This window comes from Oncorhynchus tshawytscha, unplaced genomic scaffold (assembly GCF_018296145.1).
Source record: "Oncorhynchus tshawytscha isolate Ot180627B unplaced genomic scaffold, Otsh_v2.0 Un_contig_299_pilon_pilon, whole genome shotgun sequence".
NCBI lineage: Eukaryota > Metazoa > Chordata > Actinopteri > Salmoniformes > Salmonidae > Oncorhynchus > Oncorhynchus tshawytscha.
This window is the reverse complement of record NW_024609134.1, coordinates 3,075-20,420: the sequence shown is the minus strand read 5'-3', so window position 1 is coordinate 20,420 and position 17,346 is coordinate 3,075. Positions and strand designations below refer to the sequence as shown.

General features: G+C 44.6%; 1 protein-coding gene across 1 annotated transcript; it reads right to left on the bottom strand.

Moving 5' to 3' along the window:
• Window positions 1–3,239: 3,239 nt before the first annotated feature.
• On the bottom strand, window positions 3,240–16,910 carry LOC121844323 (cyclic nucleotide-gated cation channel-like). The gene is made up of 8 exons (XM_042314292.1): window positions 16,868–16,910; window positions 15,670–15,798; window positions 15,136–15,395; window positions 13,497–13,706; window positions 6,166–6,444; window positions 5,539–5,753; window positions 5,198–5,429; window positions 3,240–3,735 (listed from the first exon to the last, which is right to left on the bottom strand). Exons 1-8 carry the CDS (start codon window positions 16,908–16,910, stop codon window positions 3,514–3,516), a joined length of 1,590 nt encoding a protein of 529 aa, XP_042170226.1. The 3' UTR covers window positions 3,240–3,513.
• Window positions 16,911–17,346: the final 436 nt, after the last annotated feature.

Sequence of the window (17,346 nt, the reverse complement as noted above, 5' to 3'; positions counted from 1 at the left end):
ATGTAAAACCAGTTTAATCTGTATTGGTCATCATTATTTAGTGATGTAAAACAAAGGTTACGTATGTAACCAAGGTTATGTGAGCTATATGGATCACTCCATTATATTTGTGTCACTCCGCGGCGGAGGGATACATCCGAGGTGAGGATTTACCGATTTACTCCTGTGTACACCTGTGTCACGGTTAGGTCCGCCCCTATGTATAGACCCCATGGCAGCGACACACGTTCTCCACATCATTGAGGCGCCTCTAGCACCGTAGAGGATTGGAGTGATTCATATAGCTCATAACCGTGGTTACATACATAACCTTCATTATGTTTCACTATATTGGATCACTCCAATTTATTGGTATACCCGTACCAGATTAGTCGATGGGGAGATTAACAAGAAGTTTATCTTTCATTTGGTGTATTGGACTTGTTAATGTGTGAAAGTTGCATATTTCTAAAAAATATTTTTGAATTTCGCACGCTGCCTTTTCAGCGGAATGTTGTCGAGCGGAACCCCTAGCCATAAAAAGCTTAGCTTAGTGATGAGCTTTGAGGACACTATGGTGTTGAATGCTGAGCTGTAGTCAATTAATAGCATTCTCAGGTGTGAAAGGGCAGTGTGGAGTGCAATAGAGAATGCATCATCTGTGGATCTGTTGGGGCGAGTCTAGGGTTTTGGTGTTGATGTGAGCCATGACCAGCCTTTCAAAGCATTTCATGGCTATGGGTCGGTAGTCATTTAGGCAGGTTACCTTAGTCCCTGTGCCCAAGAATACTATGGTGGTCTACTTGAAGAATGTTGGTATTACAAACTCAGACAGGGAGAGGTTGAAAATGTCAGTGAAGACACTTGCCAGTTGGTCAGCTCATGCTCGGAGTACACGTCCTAGTAGTCCATCTGCCCCTGCGGCTGTGTGAATGTTGATCCGTTTAAAGGTCTTACTCACATTGGCTGCGGTAAGCAGGATCACACAGTCGTCCAAAATAGCTGATGCTCTCATGCATGTTTCAGTGTTACTTGCCTCGAAGCAAACATAGAAGTTATTTAGCTCGTCTGGTAGGCTCGTGTCACTCGGCAGCTCTCGTTTGTGTTTCCCTTTGTAGTCTGTTATAGTTTGCAAGCCCTGCCGATCTTAGTTTTATATTGACGCTTTGTCTGTTTGATGGTTTGTCGGAAAGCGGCAGCTCTACCCTTTGGCTCAGTGCGAATGTTGCCTGTAATCCATGGCTTCTGGTTGGGGTATGTACGTACAGTCACTGTGTGTGCAAAGTCGTCGACACACTTATTGATGAAGCCAGTGCTTGATGTGATGTACTGCTCAATGCCATTTGAAGAATCCCAGAACATATTCCAGTCTGTGCTAGCAAAACCATTCCTGTTAGGAGAGACCTTGAAGAGTATGAATATTAAAATAAAAGTACCAATTTAAAAGACTAAAAGAAAAAAAGATAGATAAAAAATAATCTGTGCTCAAACAAGTGGTTGATATGTCAATAAAAGGTAGACTAATAATAAGGTACTTTTATTTTTTTATATACTTATTTTGGTGAAAAGTATTATTGAATTGTCGACAATATACCATAACCTATGGTCAATAATGAGAAAGCGTGTGTTATGGGTTTTCAACCTCTGCCATATTGTGGATTGAGAGCTATCTAACAGAACAGAGGGTTTTCTTTAATGGAAGCTTCTCTAATGTCAAACATGTAAAGTGGGGTGTACCGCAGGGAAGCTCTCTAGGCCCTCTACTCTTTTCTATTTTTTACCAATGACCTGACACTGGCATTAAACAAAGCATGTGTGTCTATGTATACTGATGATTCAAACATATACCCATCAGCAACCGCAGATGAAGTCACTGAAACCCTTAACAAAGAGTTGAGGTCTGTTTTGGAATGGGTGGCCAGTAATAAACTGGTCCTGAACATCTGTAAAACTAAGAGTATTGTATTTGGTACAAATAATTCCTTAAGTTCTAGACCTCAGGTGAATCTGGTAATGAATGGTGTGGCTGTTGAACAAATTGAGGAGACTAAATTACTTGATATTACCTTAAATTGTAAACCGTCATGGTCAAAATATATTGATTCAATGGTTGTAAAGATGGGGAGAAAAAATGCTTTGCTTTTTGACACCACACACCACAAAGCAAGTTCTGCAGGCTCTAGTTTTATCTTATCTTGATTATTGTCCAGTCATATGGTCAAGTGCTGCAATAAAATACCTAGTTAAGCTGCAGCTGATCCAGAATAGAGCTGCACGTCTTGCTCTTCATCGTAATCAGATGGCTATACTGTATCAACACCGTGCATGCCAGTCTCTCTCAGCTAAGAGTCGAGGAAGACTGACTGTGTCACATCTTGTTTTTATAAGAAACATTCATGTGAAGGAAATTCAAAATTGTTTGCATAGTCAACTTCCACACAGCACTGACACACACACTTATCCCAGCAAACATGCCACCAGGGGTCTTTTCACAGACCCCAGGTCCAGAACAAATTCAAGGATACATACAGTATTATACAGAGCCATGAGTGCATGGGACTCCCTTCTTATATAGTGAACAGCATACCTGGTTTCAAAAACGAATAAAACAACAAATAATTTCAGTTGAATGCATTCAGTTGTACAACTGACAAGGTATCCCCCTTTCCCTTTCCTTCATGGCACAACGACTCTCCTCCATGTGACCTACTTGTTGTGTGTATGTACTGATATGTATGTGGAGCAGCGGTCTAAGGCACTGCATCTCAGTGCAAAAGGCATCACTACAATCCCCGGTTCAAATCCAGGCAGTATCACAGCTCTGTTATTTCCTGTTGACTTCTCAACTGCCTGGTAGAGAGCTCTGTTATTTCCTGTTGACTTCTCAACCGCCTGCTAGAGAGAGCTCTGTTATTTCCTGTTGACTTCTCAACTGCCTGGTAGAGAGAGCTCTGTTATTTCCTGTTGACTTCTCAACCGCCTGGTAGAGAGAGCTCTGTTATTTCCTGTTGACTTCTCAACTGCCTGGTAGAGAGCTCTGTTATTTCCTGTTGACTTCTCAACTGCCTGGTAGAGAGAGCTCTGTTATTTCCTGTTGACTTCTCAACTGCCTGGTAGAGAGAGCTCTGTTATTTCCTGTTGACTTCTCAACCGCCTGGTAGAGAGCTCTGTTATTTCCTGTTGACTTCTCAACCGCCTGGTAGAGAGCTCAGTTATTTCAAAAAATAACCATCAAGTAAAAAAACTATTGGAAGTTATTATTTGGGTTGTCATTAACAGGAATTTAAGGTGAAATAATTTTTTCAACATGTTTTTCAAGAGACAGTTTTGTTTTTACATTGTTGAACATACAGTAGCTTACAGGTAGACTCAGCGTTACACCATCATTAAACACAGCGACACCCTGCTGACAGACAAAAACAACAACAACAACAGATATCAAATCTGCCACAAAATATTAAATCTAACTAAATAAAACAGAGTAAATAAGATAAATGCTCTTCCAGCTGTCTCTATGGCGATACAGCGTTGTTGTCACAGTCTGATGTTGATCTCACTGCGTGCTCCGTCGTCACCGCCACTCTCATTGCCATCGGCGTCCGACAGGAAACCGCTTCCGACGGTAACCGTGGTGCCGACGCTGTGTTCCAGAGCCGTGATTCGCTGCTTCAGACGTTGCTGCGCGGTGGCATACTCCATTTGTAAACGTGCCAACCGCGTCTGGAGACGATCCACACACGCCTCCAACTTCTCCACCTATAAGAGGACAGCAGTTAAGATGATGATGATTAGTATTATAATTCTGTACCCAGTTCAAACACTCGGTTCACACACTCTTCCATGTGAGGCCCATGAGGAAAATTAGTATTCCGTATACTCTTAGCGGTGCACTCCTTGAGGTTAGAGTTCTATGGGGGCACTCCATGAGGCTAGAGTCCTATGGGGGCATTCCTTGAGGCTAGAGTTCTATGGGGGCACTCCTTGAGATTAGAGTGCTATGGGGGCACTCCTTGAGGCTAGAGTCCTATGGGGGCACTCCTTGAGGTTGGAGTTCTATGGGGGCACTCCTTGAGATTAGAGTGCTATGGGGGCACTCCTTGAGGCTACAGTCCTATGGGGGCACTCCTTGAGATTAGAGTGCTATGGGGGCACTCCTTGAGGCTAGAGTCCTATGGGGGCACTCCTTGAGGTTGGAGTTCTATGGGGGCACTCCTTGAGATTAGAGTGCTATGGGGGCACTCCTTGAGGCTACAGTCCTATGGGGGCACTCCTTGAGGTTAGAGTCCTATGGGGGCACTCCTTGAGGTTGGAGTTCTATGGGGGCATTCCTTGAGGCTAGAGTTATATGGGGGCACTCCTTGAGATTAGAGTGCTATGGGGGCACTCCTTGAGGCTACAGTCCTATGGGGGCATTCCTTGAGGCTAGAGTTCTATGGGGGCACTCCTTGAGGTTAGAGTCCTATGGGGGCACTCCTTGATGTTAGAGTTCTATGGGGGCACTCCTTGAGGTTAGAGTTCTAACGGGGCACTCCTTGAGGTTAGAGTTCTATGGGGGCACACCTTGAGGTTAGAGTCCTATGGGGGCACTCCTTGAGGTTAGAGTACTATGGGGGCATTCCTTCAGGCTAGAGTCCTATGGGGGCATTCCTTGAGGCTAGAGTTCTATGAGGGCACTCCTTGAGGTTAGTGTCCTATGGGGGCACTCCTTGAGTTTAGAGTTCTACAGGGGCACTCCTTGAGTTTAGAGTTCTACGGGGGCACTCCTTGAGGTTAGAGTCCTATGGGGGCATTCCTTGAGGCTAGAGTTCTATGGGGGCACTCCTTGAGGTTAGAGTCCTATGGGGGCATTCCTTGAGGCTAGAGTCCTATGGGGGCATTCCTTGAGGCTAGAGTTCTATGGGGGCACTCCTTGAGATTAGAGTGCTTTGTGGGCACCCCTTGAGGTTAGAGTTCTATGGGGGCACGCCTTGAGGTTAGAGTCCTATGGGGACACTCCTTGAGGTTAGAGTCCTATGGGGGCACTCCTTGAGGTTAGAGTTCTATGGGGGCATTCCTTGAGGTTAGAGTCCTATGGGGACACTCCTTGAGGTTAGATTGCTATGGGGGCACTCGTTGAGGCTAGAGTCCTATGGGACCATTCAGGAAACACATAGGTCTTTAATGTGTCCACCTCAATCATCTGCACGTTGTGCTTCCTTACAAACAAACAAACACACACCTTCTCCTCCATTTCCTCCACTCCCAGGCTATCTCCTCCCACTTCATCCAGTAGCCCCTCCTTCCTGAGGATATCCCGCCCCCTCTGCTCCAACTGGGTTCTAGCATGAGGGAAGTCGCTGAGTGCCTCGGTCAGATCTCTCTTAGACAGACAGAACAGGTCAGAGTAACCAAGGCTACGGATGTTAGCTGTTCTCCTGTTTCCCATCTTACTGCCCCGGATGTTCAGGATGCTGACAGAGGAAAACACACAAACATTATAGTATTTATGTAACAACAATTAGACAGAAACACCCACAGTCGTGCACACACTCCCACCCCCACTCCCCCACCCCCACCTACCTGATCTCCCCGAAGCAGCTTCCTGAAGTGAGCATGGCCAGCTGAGTAGCTCCATCATCTCCCACCACCGCCAGGCGGCCATCTTTAATAATGTACATCTCCTTCCCAATATCTCCTTTACGACAGATATAATCTCCTGGAGAGAAGACCTGGGGACGCAGCTTCAATACCAACTCTACTAGCAGGCCCGCTTCACAGTCCTGGAAGATACGCACCTAGAGGAGTGGGGGAGAGGGTGGGGAACAGATAGAGAGAGGAGGAAAAGAGAGAGGAGGAGAGAGAGAGAGGCAGGCAGGCAGTCCGAGGGAGAGGCCGTGAGAGAGGCAGAGAGAGAGAGAGAGTAAGAGAGAGAGAGAGAGAGAGAGAGAGAGAGAGAGAGATAGAAAGAGAGAGAGAGAGAGAGAGAGAGAGAGAGAGAGAGAGAGAGAGAGAGAGAGAGAGAGAGAGAAAGAGAGAAGCAGAAACAGCTTCAATACCAACTCTACTTCCTCACAGTCAAGGAAGTTGCACACCTCGAGAGACAGGGAGAGAGAAAGAGAGGGAGGCGAGGAGATGGGACAACAAGTGTGTGCGAGTATGTGTTTGTGGGTGTGTGTGCGTGTGTGTCTGTGCATGTGTGTGTTCTACCTTCTTTAAAGTTTCCAGGTGCACATTGATAGCGATCTCAGCCCTCAGTTTATTGGGCAGGCTCTTCAGAACTTCCTGTTCGTCTACCGCCTTCTGATTGGTCCAGAGGTAGTCGAACCAGCGAATGACACGGTGCTCCAGGTCACGGCTGACGTGTCTGAACTGCATGTAGTGTTTGACCTGGTCGATGCGGCTCTGGAACTCTGCCCGCGTAGCGTTCATATTGGAGATCATGGCTCCCACGTTCCCCACGATGCTGGCGAAGATCAACACACCCACCTAAAATAAACATACCCAATATGTTAATATTCTAGGATTAAGACACCCAATATGTTAATGTTCTAGGATTAAGACACCCAATATGTTAATATTCTAGGATTAAGACACCCAATATGTGAAAGTTTCCACAGAGGGTTCTACCTGGAACCAAAAAAAGGATTCTCCCTGGAAACAAAAAGGACCATTTTGGAACACTTTTTCCTAAGAGTATATCTGATCTGGGGAATAAGGTGTACTATCTAGGGAATAGGGAGCGCTATCTAGGGAATAGAGAGCACTATCTAGGATATTGATTTTAATATTATTAATTTTGAGTAACAGACATATGACAAAATATACAATGTGGACCCAGAGGATATCACTTGAATGTATTAATTTACACGGTTGTTTCCAAAGTGGTCGTCGATGGTAAAAACAATAACACATATAATGATTAAAAGGCAAGACTAAATTACAAATAAACATAAATACATTAATTTATATTGACATGTTTAAAAGTGTCACAATTCGCTGTAGTTGTCCCTAACCTTAAAAATCAAATTTCACATTTCGACCTTAAAAAACAATCTATAATTGCCCATCATACCTATCATTCATATGATTACACCTGGCCAGCAGTAGGGGCACAAGGGGCAGTGGAGCGGCTTCCTTGGTTTCCAAGATGGCGTAGCAGTAAGTCGTCCTGTCTCGTGTCCCTTGTATATATCGTATATTTTTCGTTTTTTACATATTTTCTTCGCATATCTCTTCAAAAACATTTTGCTAAACCTAAGCTTCCAAATACTCTCCTGCAACCCACCTCACCCAATGTAGCTATTTTTCCTAAAGTATTTATATTTACTTGAACCGGAACCCCTCAACTGAAGCTAGCCAGCTAACCACCAGCTATGCTAGCGGTCTTCAGCTAACCGGTCATCAGCTAAGCTAACCTTTAGCTCGGAAAGCTCTCGCCAGCTCGAACAACGCGACTCTAACCAGAGCATAACGGACCTATTTATTTTTCATCCCCGGATTCATCCCCGGATTCCCACCGCAAACGGAACATTTTTCAGCTGGATCTTCACAACTAGCTATCTAGCTAAACCGCAACCCCGGATGATTACTCCTGGCTAGCGCTTCCACCCACTTAGCATGAAGCTAGCCTGGCCAGCGCACCTGTACTACCACCGTAGCATACTCCTGGGCTACAATACCCGGGCCCACGACCGGTCTATCGATGTCACCGCATGAAGAGGAATAAACAGACTCACCCCATCACGACGTCCCCCAAAGGCCAACTCTCTAGCCCTCGCTATCTCCCTGCTTGCTAAACTCGGCCTGCTAACTGCTAGCTTGTCTAGCCCCGGTCCGCTAACTGCTACCTTGTTTAGCCCGGGCCTACGAACTGTTAGCTTGTTAGCACAGGCCTGCTAACCGTCTGAATCGCCGCGTCCCAAACACGCACCGGACCCATACTCACTTTCTATCTCTTTTTGATTTTTAATCTGTTTATACCTTTCCGGAAACCTGCCTCACCCAATGTGACACGGAATCGCTATTATTTTTAATTTTTAGAACACACTCAAGAACCTCCAGAAGCCAACCAGCTAACTAGCTACAAGCTATTTAGTCATTGTTAACTTTTTTTTCAACCTGGATAACACTCGCCTGTCCAGCTCCCTGCCCCATCCACCGCTGCCCCCTGGACACTGATCTCTTGGCTACATAGCTGATGCACGCTGGACTGTCCATTAATCACGGTACTCCATTCTGCTTGTTTATGTTTTATCTGTCGGCCCCGTTGTCTAGTCAACGCCATTTTACCTGCTGTTGTTATGCTAGCTGATTAGCTGTTGTCTCTTCCTGCTTAATGTGGTCAAAAAGGTGGATACGGCAAGTAAATCAAATCAAATCAAATTTTATTTGTCACATACACATGGTTAGCAGATGTTAATGCGAGTGTAGCGAAATGCTTGTGCTTCTAGTTCCGACAATGCAGTAATAACGAGCAAGTAATCTAACTAACAATTCCAAAAAAACTACTGTCATACACAGTGTAAGGGGATAAAGAATATGTACATAAGGATATATGAATGAGTGATGGTACAGAGCAGCATAGGCAAGATACAGTAGATGATATCGAGTACAGTATATACATATGAGATGTATGTAAACCAAGTGGCATAGTTAAAGTGGCTAGTGATACATGTATTACATAAGGATGCAGTCGATGATATAGAGTACAGTATCAACGTATGCATATGAGATGAACAATGTAGGGTAAGTAACATTATATAAGGTAGCATTGTTTAAAGTGGCTAGTGATATATTTACATCATTTCCCATCGATTCCCATGATTAAAGTGGCTGGAGTAGAGTCAGTGTCATTGACAGTGTGTTGGCAGTAGCCACTCAATGTTAGTGGTGGCTGTTTAACAGTCTGATGGCCTTGAGATAGAAGCTGTTTTTCAGTCTCTCGGTCCCAGCTTTGATGCACCTGTACTGACCTCGCCTTCTGGATGGCAGCGGGGTGAACAGGCAGTGGCTCGGGTGGTTGATGTCCTTGATGATCTTTATGGCCTTCCTGTAGCATCGGGTGGTGTAGGTGTCTTGGAGGGCAGGTAGTTTGCCCCCGGTGATGCGTTGTGCAGACCTCACTACCCTCTGGAGAGCCTTACGGTTGAGGGCGGTGCAGTTGCCATACCAGGCGGTGATACAGCCCGCCAGGATGCTCTCGATTGTGCATCTGTAGAAGTTTGTGAGTGCTTTTGGTGACAAGCCAAATTTCTTCAGCCTCCTGAGGTTGAAGAGGCGCTGCTGCGCCTTCCTCACGATGCTGTCTGTGTGAGTGGACCAATTCAGTTTGTCTGTGATGTGTATGCCGAGGAACTTAAAACTTGCTACCCTCTCCACTACTGTTCCATCGATGTGGATGGGGGTGTTCCCTCTGCTGTTTCCTGAAGTCCACAATCTGAAGTCAATCTCCTTAGTTTTGTTGACGTTGAGTGTGAGGTTATTTTCCTGACACCACACTCCGAGGGCCCTCACCTCCTCCCTGTAGGCCGTCTCGTCGTTGTTGGTAATCAAGCCTACCACTGTTGTGTCGTCCGTATCAGTGGAATGAGCTGTTCTAAAGTCAGACTGGAGTTCATAAAGAAGATTGTTCTCCAGAAGGTATCCTTCAAGTTGATTAAAAACTCATCTCTCAACAACTTTGGATGAGGTTCTGAGGATTGACACGGGCCTGTAGTTTCCTACATTTGTTTTACTGCTCTTCTTGTGGAGTGGAACCATCCGGGCTGTTTTGAGATGCTTGGGAAACGTACCACTAGTAATAGAAAGGTTTACAATATGAGTTATAATTTTAGCAGTGACACCACCATTATCCTTTATGAATCTTGCAGGAAGGTTATCCAGCCCAGTTGCTTTGTTGGTGCTCATTAAGCATAGTAGATTGGAAATGTTGTCCTCTGTTACCATGCACATCTCAAACAAATCATTAGTGATCCTTTGCTGTGGTAAAAGTTGATAATAAAGACTGGCCATAGTGTCCAGAGCAGATGAGGCTATAGTGGTTAAAAATGGGTTAAAGTAATTAGCAACCTTTGCCTGGTCATAACATGAAACATCATCAATATCCAGGCCATTACTACAGGATTTTACAGTTTGGGGAGCTTTTGAGCCAATGTCTTTGAAAATGTTCCACATTTTACGAGGCTGATGTAAGGTGTCATTCACAGTGTCTATGTAATGTTAGGATTTGGCCTTATCCATTTTGTATCTTGCCTGGTTTCTACAGTTACTTTAACCATCATAATCTTGAAGTAGATGTGTCCTTCTGAATCTGGCCAGGTGGCTATTCCCTTTTCCTTATGAGGTCTAAGATCTTCCAAGTGATCCATTTCCCTGACCGCTGTTTGATTCTAATTTGTTTCATTGGAGTCAGAGAGTTGAGTGCAGACAGAAACAGATCTTTAAAAGATACCAAGCTTGATCAACATCAAACTTTAAGTTGTCACATCAGACTGTTAAACAGCCACCACTAACATTGAGTGGCTGCTGCCAACACACTGACACAACTCCAGCCACTTTAATAATGGGAATTGATGGGAAATGATGTAAATATATCACTAGCCACTTTAAACAATGCTACCTTATATAATGTTTACATACCCTACATTATTCATCTCATATGCATACGTAGATACTGTACTCTATATCATCGACTGCATCCTTATGTAATACATGTATCACTAGCCACTTTCACTATGCCACTTTGTTTACATACTCATCTCATATGTATATACTGTACTCGATATCAGCTACTGTATCTTGCCTATGCTGCTCTGTACCATCACTCATTCATATATCCTTATGTACATATTCTTTATCCCCTTACACTGTGTATAAGACAGTAGTTTTGGAATTGTTAGTTAGATTACTTGTTGGTTATTACTGCATTTTCGGAACTAGAAGCACAAGCATTTCGCTACACTCGCATTAACATCTGCTAACCATGTGTATGTGACAAATAAAATTTGATTTGATTTGATTTGACATGTGCCGAATACAACAACCGTGAAGTACTTACTTCCAAGCCCTTAACAGTGCAGTTCAAGAAGAGTTAAGAAAATATTTACCCAATAGACTAAAGTAAAAAATCATAAAAAGTAACACAGCAACATAACAATAATGAGTCTATATACAAAGGGCACTAGTACCGAGTCAGTGTGTGGGGGTACAGGTTAGTTGAGGGACGTGACATCACAGTACATGAGACCAATCCAAATTTCCAAGTCCTTCTACAAAACGTTCCATTGAGTATTGTGACATAAACCGTACCTTCATGTAGTTATTACCTTGCTCAAGTAGCATTTAGGATGCCTTACGGGTACAGCAGGATACCATATAATCACTAAAACCAATATTTAAGACTACTGACTGACAGATGTTCTCTTGGTCTGATACAATAATCAAATCCAAAGTTGATTTACTGTCAATACACATCCGGGTTGGCTCAACAATCAGTTGTTTTAGTCCAAATAACTGATTAAAGTCATACAGGGCATTTACTAGTGTATGTCTCTGTGGTGGTAACTGCACATTTGTATTAAAACCACCAAGCAGAATACATTCTCTATCAGTCAATACATTGTGATCACAGCAATTCAATCCAATCATGGAAATGATTCTGCTTAGGAGGCCGATAGCACAGACCAACAAGTACAGGATGACATTCAGGAAGAAGTGTTTTTACACATACAACCTCAAGACCATCCATTTTCAGATCTGAACGAGGGTTAAAATGCACATTCTTCCTAGTAAAAACACACTGCCACCGTTTCAGTTTCAGATGATTCTATAAATACTAAAACCTGGTGGCTCAACCTCATTGTCCTCAGTTGACCCATCAATTCTCAGTCACAGCAACTACTGAAGCCCGGGTGTTAGAAGCCAGTAGGTTTAATTCCTCTAATTTCGTCAGCAGGCTCCGTGCGTTCACATGGATAAAGTGAAGACCTCTGATTGAAGCAGTCAAACATGTCATCTTCTGTGCCCACTGCTGATACATCGACTATCTCATCTAGATTTCACTCATCATCCCCGCTTGTGTCCAGCATTCCAATGTTTGGAACCACATTTACCCAGCATACATTACAAACAAGTGAAATGTTACTTTGAGACTGTACAGATTCATCATATAACAAGTGTTGGATATCTCCACACTTTAAGATCAAACAAATCACAAATGTCATTAGCCACCGCATTTGAATTCTTCCTTAAGGACTCACCGCAGTTTGGGCATAGTTTTTTAGCTTGCTTTGTGGTGTTTGGGCCAGAACATCACCACAGAATAGCAGACTGAAAGTAATAAGCAGCTTGTTAGGGTTAACACAGGTCTTAGCTGCGCTGCAGAGTACACCAAGATAAGAGGATTCCTCTGCACCTAGCACCAAGATAAGGGGTCTCTACCTCTTTGGGACACTGTAAAGTCCATGGAGAATAAGAGCACCTCCTCCCAGCTGCCCACTGCACTGAGGATAGGAAACATTGTCACCACCGATAAATCTACGACAATCGATCATTTCAATAAGCATTTTTCTACGGCTGGCCATGCTTTCCACCTGGCTACCCCTACCCCGGCCAACATTTCATCACCCCCCACAGCAACTTGCCCAAGCCTCCCCGACTTCTCTTTCACCCAAATCCAGACAGCTGATGTTCTGTAAGAGCTGCAAAATCTGGAACCCTACAAATCAGCCGGGCTAGACAATCTGGACCATCTCTTTCTAAAATGATCCACCAAAATTGTTGCAACCCTTATTACTAGCCTGTTCAACCTCTCTGTCGTATCATCTGAGATCCCCAAAGATTGGAAAGCAGCTGCGGTCATCCCCCTCTTCAAAGTGCTAGACACTCTAGACCCAAACTGCTACAGACCTATATCTATCCTACCCTGCCTTTCTAAGGTCTTCGAAAGCCAAGTCAACAAACAGATTACTGACCATTTCGAATCCCACCATACCTTCTCCGCTATGCAATCTGGTTTCAGAGCTGGTCATGGGTGCACCTCAGCCATGCTCAAGGTCCTAAACAATATCGTAACCAAATATCATAACCTAAATAATATCATAATCAAGACAATACTGTGCAACCGTCTTCATCGACCTGACCAAGGCTTTCGACTCTGTCAATCACTGCATTCTTATTGACTCAATAGCCTTGGTACTGCACTATCTAGGGAACAGGGTTCCATGTCAGACAAAGTAGTCCGTTATCTAGGGAACAGGGTTCCATGTCAGTCAAAGTAGTCCTCTATCTAGGGAACAGGGTTCCATGTCAGACAAAGTAGTCCGTTATCTAGGGAACAGGGTTCCATGTCAGACAAAGTAGTGCACTATCTAGGGAACAGGGTTCCATGTCAGACAAAGTAGTGCACTATCTAGGGGATAGGGTTCAATGTCAGACATAAAGTAATCCACTATCTAGGTCAATTGGTTCCTTGTCAGAAATAAAATGGTACACTATCTATGGAATAGGGTATATGGTATACGGTTACATTATACACTCACCAGGAAGTCAAAGACCACAAAGAGGAACTCCTCATCTCGTACGGGTGGCGGTGTCTCTCCTATGGTGGTGAGGGTGAGGGTGGACCAGTAGAGGCAGTAGATGTAACCCCGCGACAGAGTTGTCTGGTTGGGATACACCCAGGAGTCAGACCCCAGTCCCAGGGCCTTGGAGAATGAGTAGTACATACAGGCATTCCAGTGGATGATCACCTGGAGGAGAGACAGCAGGGTTAAATCAAATCAACATGAATTAGTCAACAGGTGATCAGACTAACAGACTAACAGGAAAAGCTAACTCATGGGTCCTTTTCCAACAACCCACTGGGCAGAAAATGGTTGAATCAAGATTGTTTCCTAGACATTTCAACCCCTCAAATCCATGCGATAACATTGAATCAGTGGCAGACAGACTCAGGGTATTAGATTAATCATTGGATTTGCAAAAAGTCATCAACGTAAGGGCATTTCAGTATTTTTTTCAACCAACTTTTTACCCTAAATCCAATGATAGGTAGCCTAGCGGTCAGGAGTTGGGCCAGTAACCGAAAGGTTGCTGGTTTGTAAAAAAATCTGCCGATGTGCCCATGAGCAAGGCACTTAACCTAATCGCACTTGTAAGTCACTCTGAATAAGAGGGTCTGCTAAATTACTCAAGTGTGTGTGTGTTGGGGTGTCAGTATATGTATGTGTGTATGTATGTCTGAGTGTGTGGGTAGAGTCAGTGTAAAAGAGTTAGCTGGAAAAAGGGTCAATGCAGGTAGTCCGAGGTAGCCATTTGATGAGCTATTTAGCGGTCTATTTCCAGTGATGTACTGGGTCGTTCACACCACCATTTCCAGTGATGTACTGGGCCGTTCACATCACCTTCCCAGTGATGTACTGGGTCGATCACACCACCATTTCCAGTGATGTACTGGGTCGTTCACACCACCATTTCCAGTGATGTACTGGGCCGTTCACATCACCTTCCCAGTGATGTACTGGGTGGTTCACACCACCTTCCCAGTGATGTACTGGGTCGATCACACCACCCTTTGAAGTCACATCATTACTGTCACAACAGCGCCTTACGGTTGGGTGCATTGCAGTTGCCTTACCAAACGGTGGCGCAGCTAGTCAAGATGCAGCTGTAGAATCTTGTGAAGATCCGAGGGCCCATGCCAATATTTTCAGCCTAGTGAGAGGGACGAGGCGCTGTTGTGCCCTCTTCACAACTGTGTGAGTGTGTGTGGACCATGATAATTCCTTAATAATGTGGACACTGAGAAACTAATACAACCCCATTGATGTGGATATGGGTGTGCTCGCTCCCCCGTTTCCTGTGGTCCACGATCAGCTCCTTTTTGATGTTAGAGTCTGTGTGTGTTTATATATTGGTTTAATGCTGTTTGCTTATCAGTATAGCTTCCTTCCTGATGAGCCTAAACTGGTATGCCATGTTGAATCCTCAGCCTCGCAAACCCATGTGACCACCCTGTTTGAAACACCTTAGACAGCTGCGCCACCAAAAAATGGCGCAGGTGGTGGTATTTTTAGCTGAGCTGTTAGTTTAACTAATTCAACTTGGTTACACATGCATGCTTGTGTGTGTACCACATATCTCCCACCAGTGTGTGGGTGTGCGTGTGTGTGCACGTACCAGTATGTAAAGGACCAGGTTAGTGATGCGGAAGGCGTTGGGGTAACTGGTCCTGGTCTCTGTACGGTCGAAGAACTCGAACATGCGGTTGAACCGCAGAAGTCTGTTGAAGCGGAGGAGAGGAGTGTGTATTCCCAGAGATAGGTAGAACAGGTCAGTAGGCAGGATAGACAACAGGTCTAGTTTAAACTGAACCGTCTTCAGATAACTGTCTCTCAGCTTAGAGAGGTCCTTCACCAACAGACCCTGCTCCAGGAAACCTGATAAACAAACAGGTAGAGTTACACAGTCAGTGTTAGGGCACAGGCTCAGGGTAGGCAGACAGATTCAGGGTAGGCTGACAGACTCAGGGTAGGCAGACAGACTCAGGGTAGGCAGACAGACTCAGGGTAGGCAGACAGACTCAGGGTAGGCAGACAGACTCAGGGTAGGCAGACAGACTCTTTCAGGAGGTGAGAACAGGGGGAACGTGAGGAATCAAAGAAAGAGAACAGAAACACGACAGAAACAAATTGTGGAGAATTGACCTCTGACCTGTGCGTAGCCTGACGGCTGTGTCCAAGATGTAGAGACCGTCACACAGGTAGTCCAACACCAGCCACACGATGGCACCACTCGTCTGAAGCTCATCAAAACATGCCCTGCACAGAACACACAACAATTCTGTCAATACATTACTGTCACTACATTACTGTCACTACATTACTGTCACTACAATACTGTCACTGCAATACTGTCACAACAACACTGTCACAACATTACTGTCACTACATTACTGTCACTACATTACTGACACTACAATACTGTCACAACAATACTGTCACTACATTACTGTCACTCCATTATTGTCACTACATTACTGTCGCTACATATCTTTAAGGTGAGTAAAGAATGAACCAGTCAATCTGATGCTAGGTGGGGTAGCTTCAAATCCATATACATTGTTGACGAAAAGAGTGGTCGAAATGTACACAATTACCCAGAGGAAAATGGGGGAGGGTCATCCATTTTAAATTTGAATTTAGATTAAATGTCATATCGCTAAGGGGTTGATAATGAGTTGCTTGTTATAGTATCTCATGTGTGCTCGATGATGACCCCAATCCCTGATTCTCTGCTGGACGCTCAGTATCAAGTTCTGTTAGTGTGGTGTTGATTACTATAGGCCATAGGCCTAGGCTACAGTGGCTTGCCAAAGTATTCACCCCCCTTGGCATTTTTCCTATTTTGTTGCCTTACAACCTGGAATTAACATAGATTTTTGGGGCTGTTAATATAATTTGATGTACACAACATGCCTACCACTTTGAAGATGCAAAATATTTTTTTTTATTATGAAACAAACAAGAAATAAGACTTGAGCGTGCATAACTGTTCATCCCTCCCAAAGTCAATACTTCATAGAGCCACCTTTTGCAAGTCTCTTGGGGTATGTCTCTATAAGCTTGGCACATCCAGCCACTGGGAATTATTCCCATTCTTCAAGGCAAAACTGCTCCAGCTCCTTCAAGTTGGATGGGTTCCGCTGGTATACAGCAATCTTTAAGTCATACCACAGTTTCTCAATTGGATTGTTAAACCATTCAAGTTTTGCTTTAGCAGTATGCTCAGGGTCATTGTCCTGCTGGAAGGTGAACCTACGTCCCAGTCACAAATCTCTGGAAGACTGAAACACGTTTCCCTCAAGAACTTCCCTGTATTTAGCGCCGTCCATCATTCCTTCAATTCTGACCAGTTTCCCAGTCCATGCTGATGAAAAACACGTCCCCCGGCATGATGCTGCCACCATCATGCTTCACTGTGGAGATGGTGTTCTCGGGGTGATGAGAGGTATTGGGGTTGCGCCAGAGTAGAGTACCAGAGTACCTTCTTCCATATGTTTGGGGTGTCTCCCACTTGCCTTTTGGCGAACACCAAATGTGTTTGCTTATATTTTCTTTTAAGCAATTACTTTTTTCTGGCCACTCTTCCCTAAAGCCCAGCTCTGTGGAGTGTACGGCTGAAAGTTGTCCTATGGGCAAATACTCCAATCTCCGCGGTAGAGCTTTGCAGCTCCTTCAGGGTTATCTTTGGTCTCTTTGTTGCCTCTCTGATTAATGCCTTCCTTGACTGGTCTGTGAGTTTTGGTGGGCGGCATTCTCTTGGCAGGTGTCACGACTTCCGCCGAAGTCGGCTCCTCTCCTTGTTCAGGCAGTGTTCGGCGGTCGACGT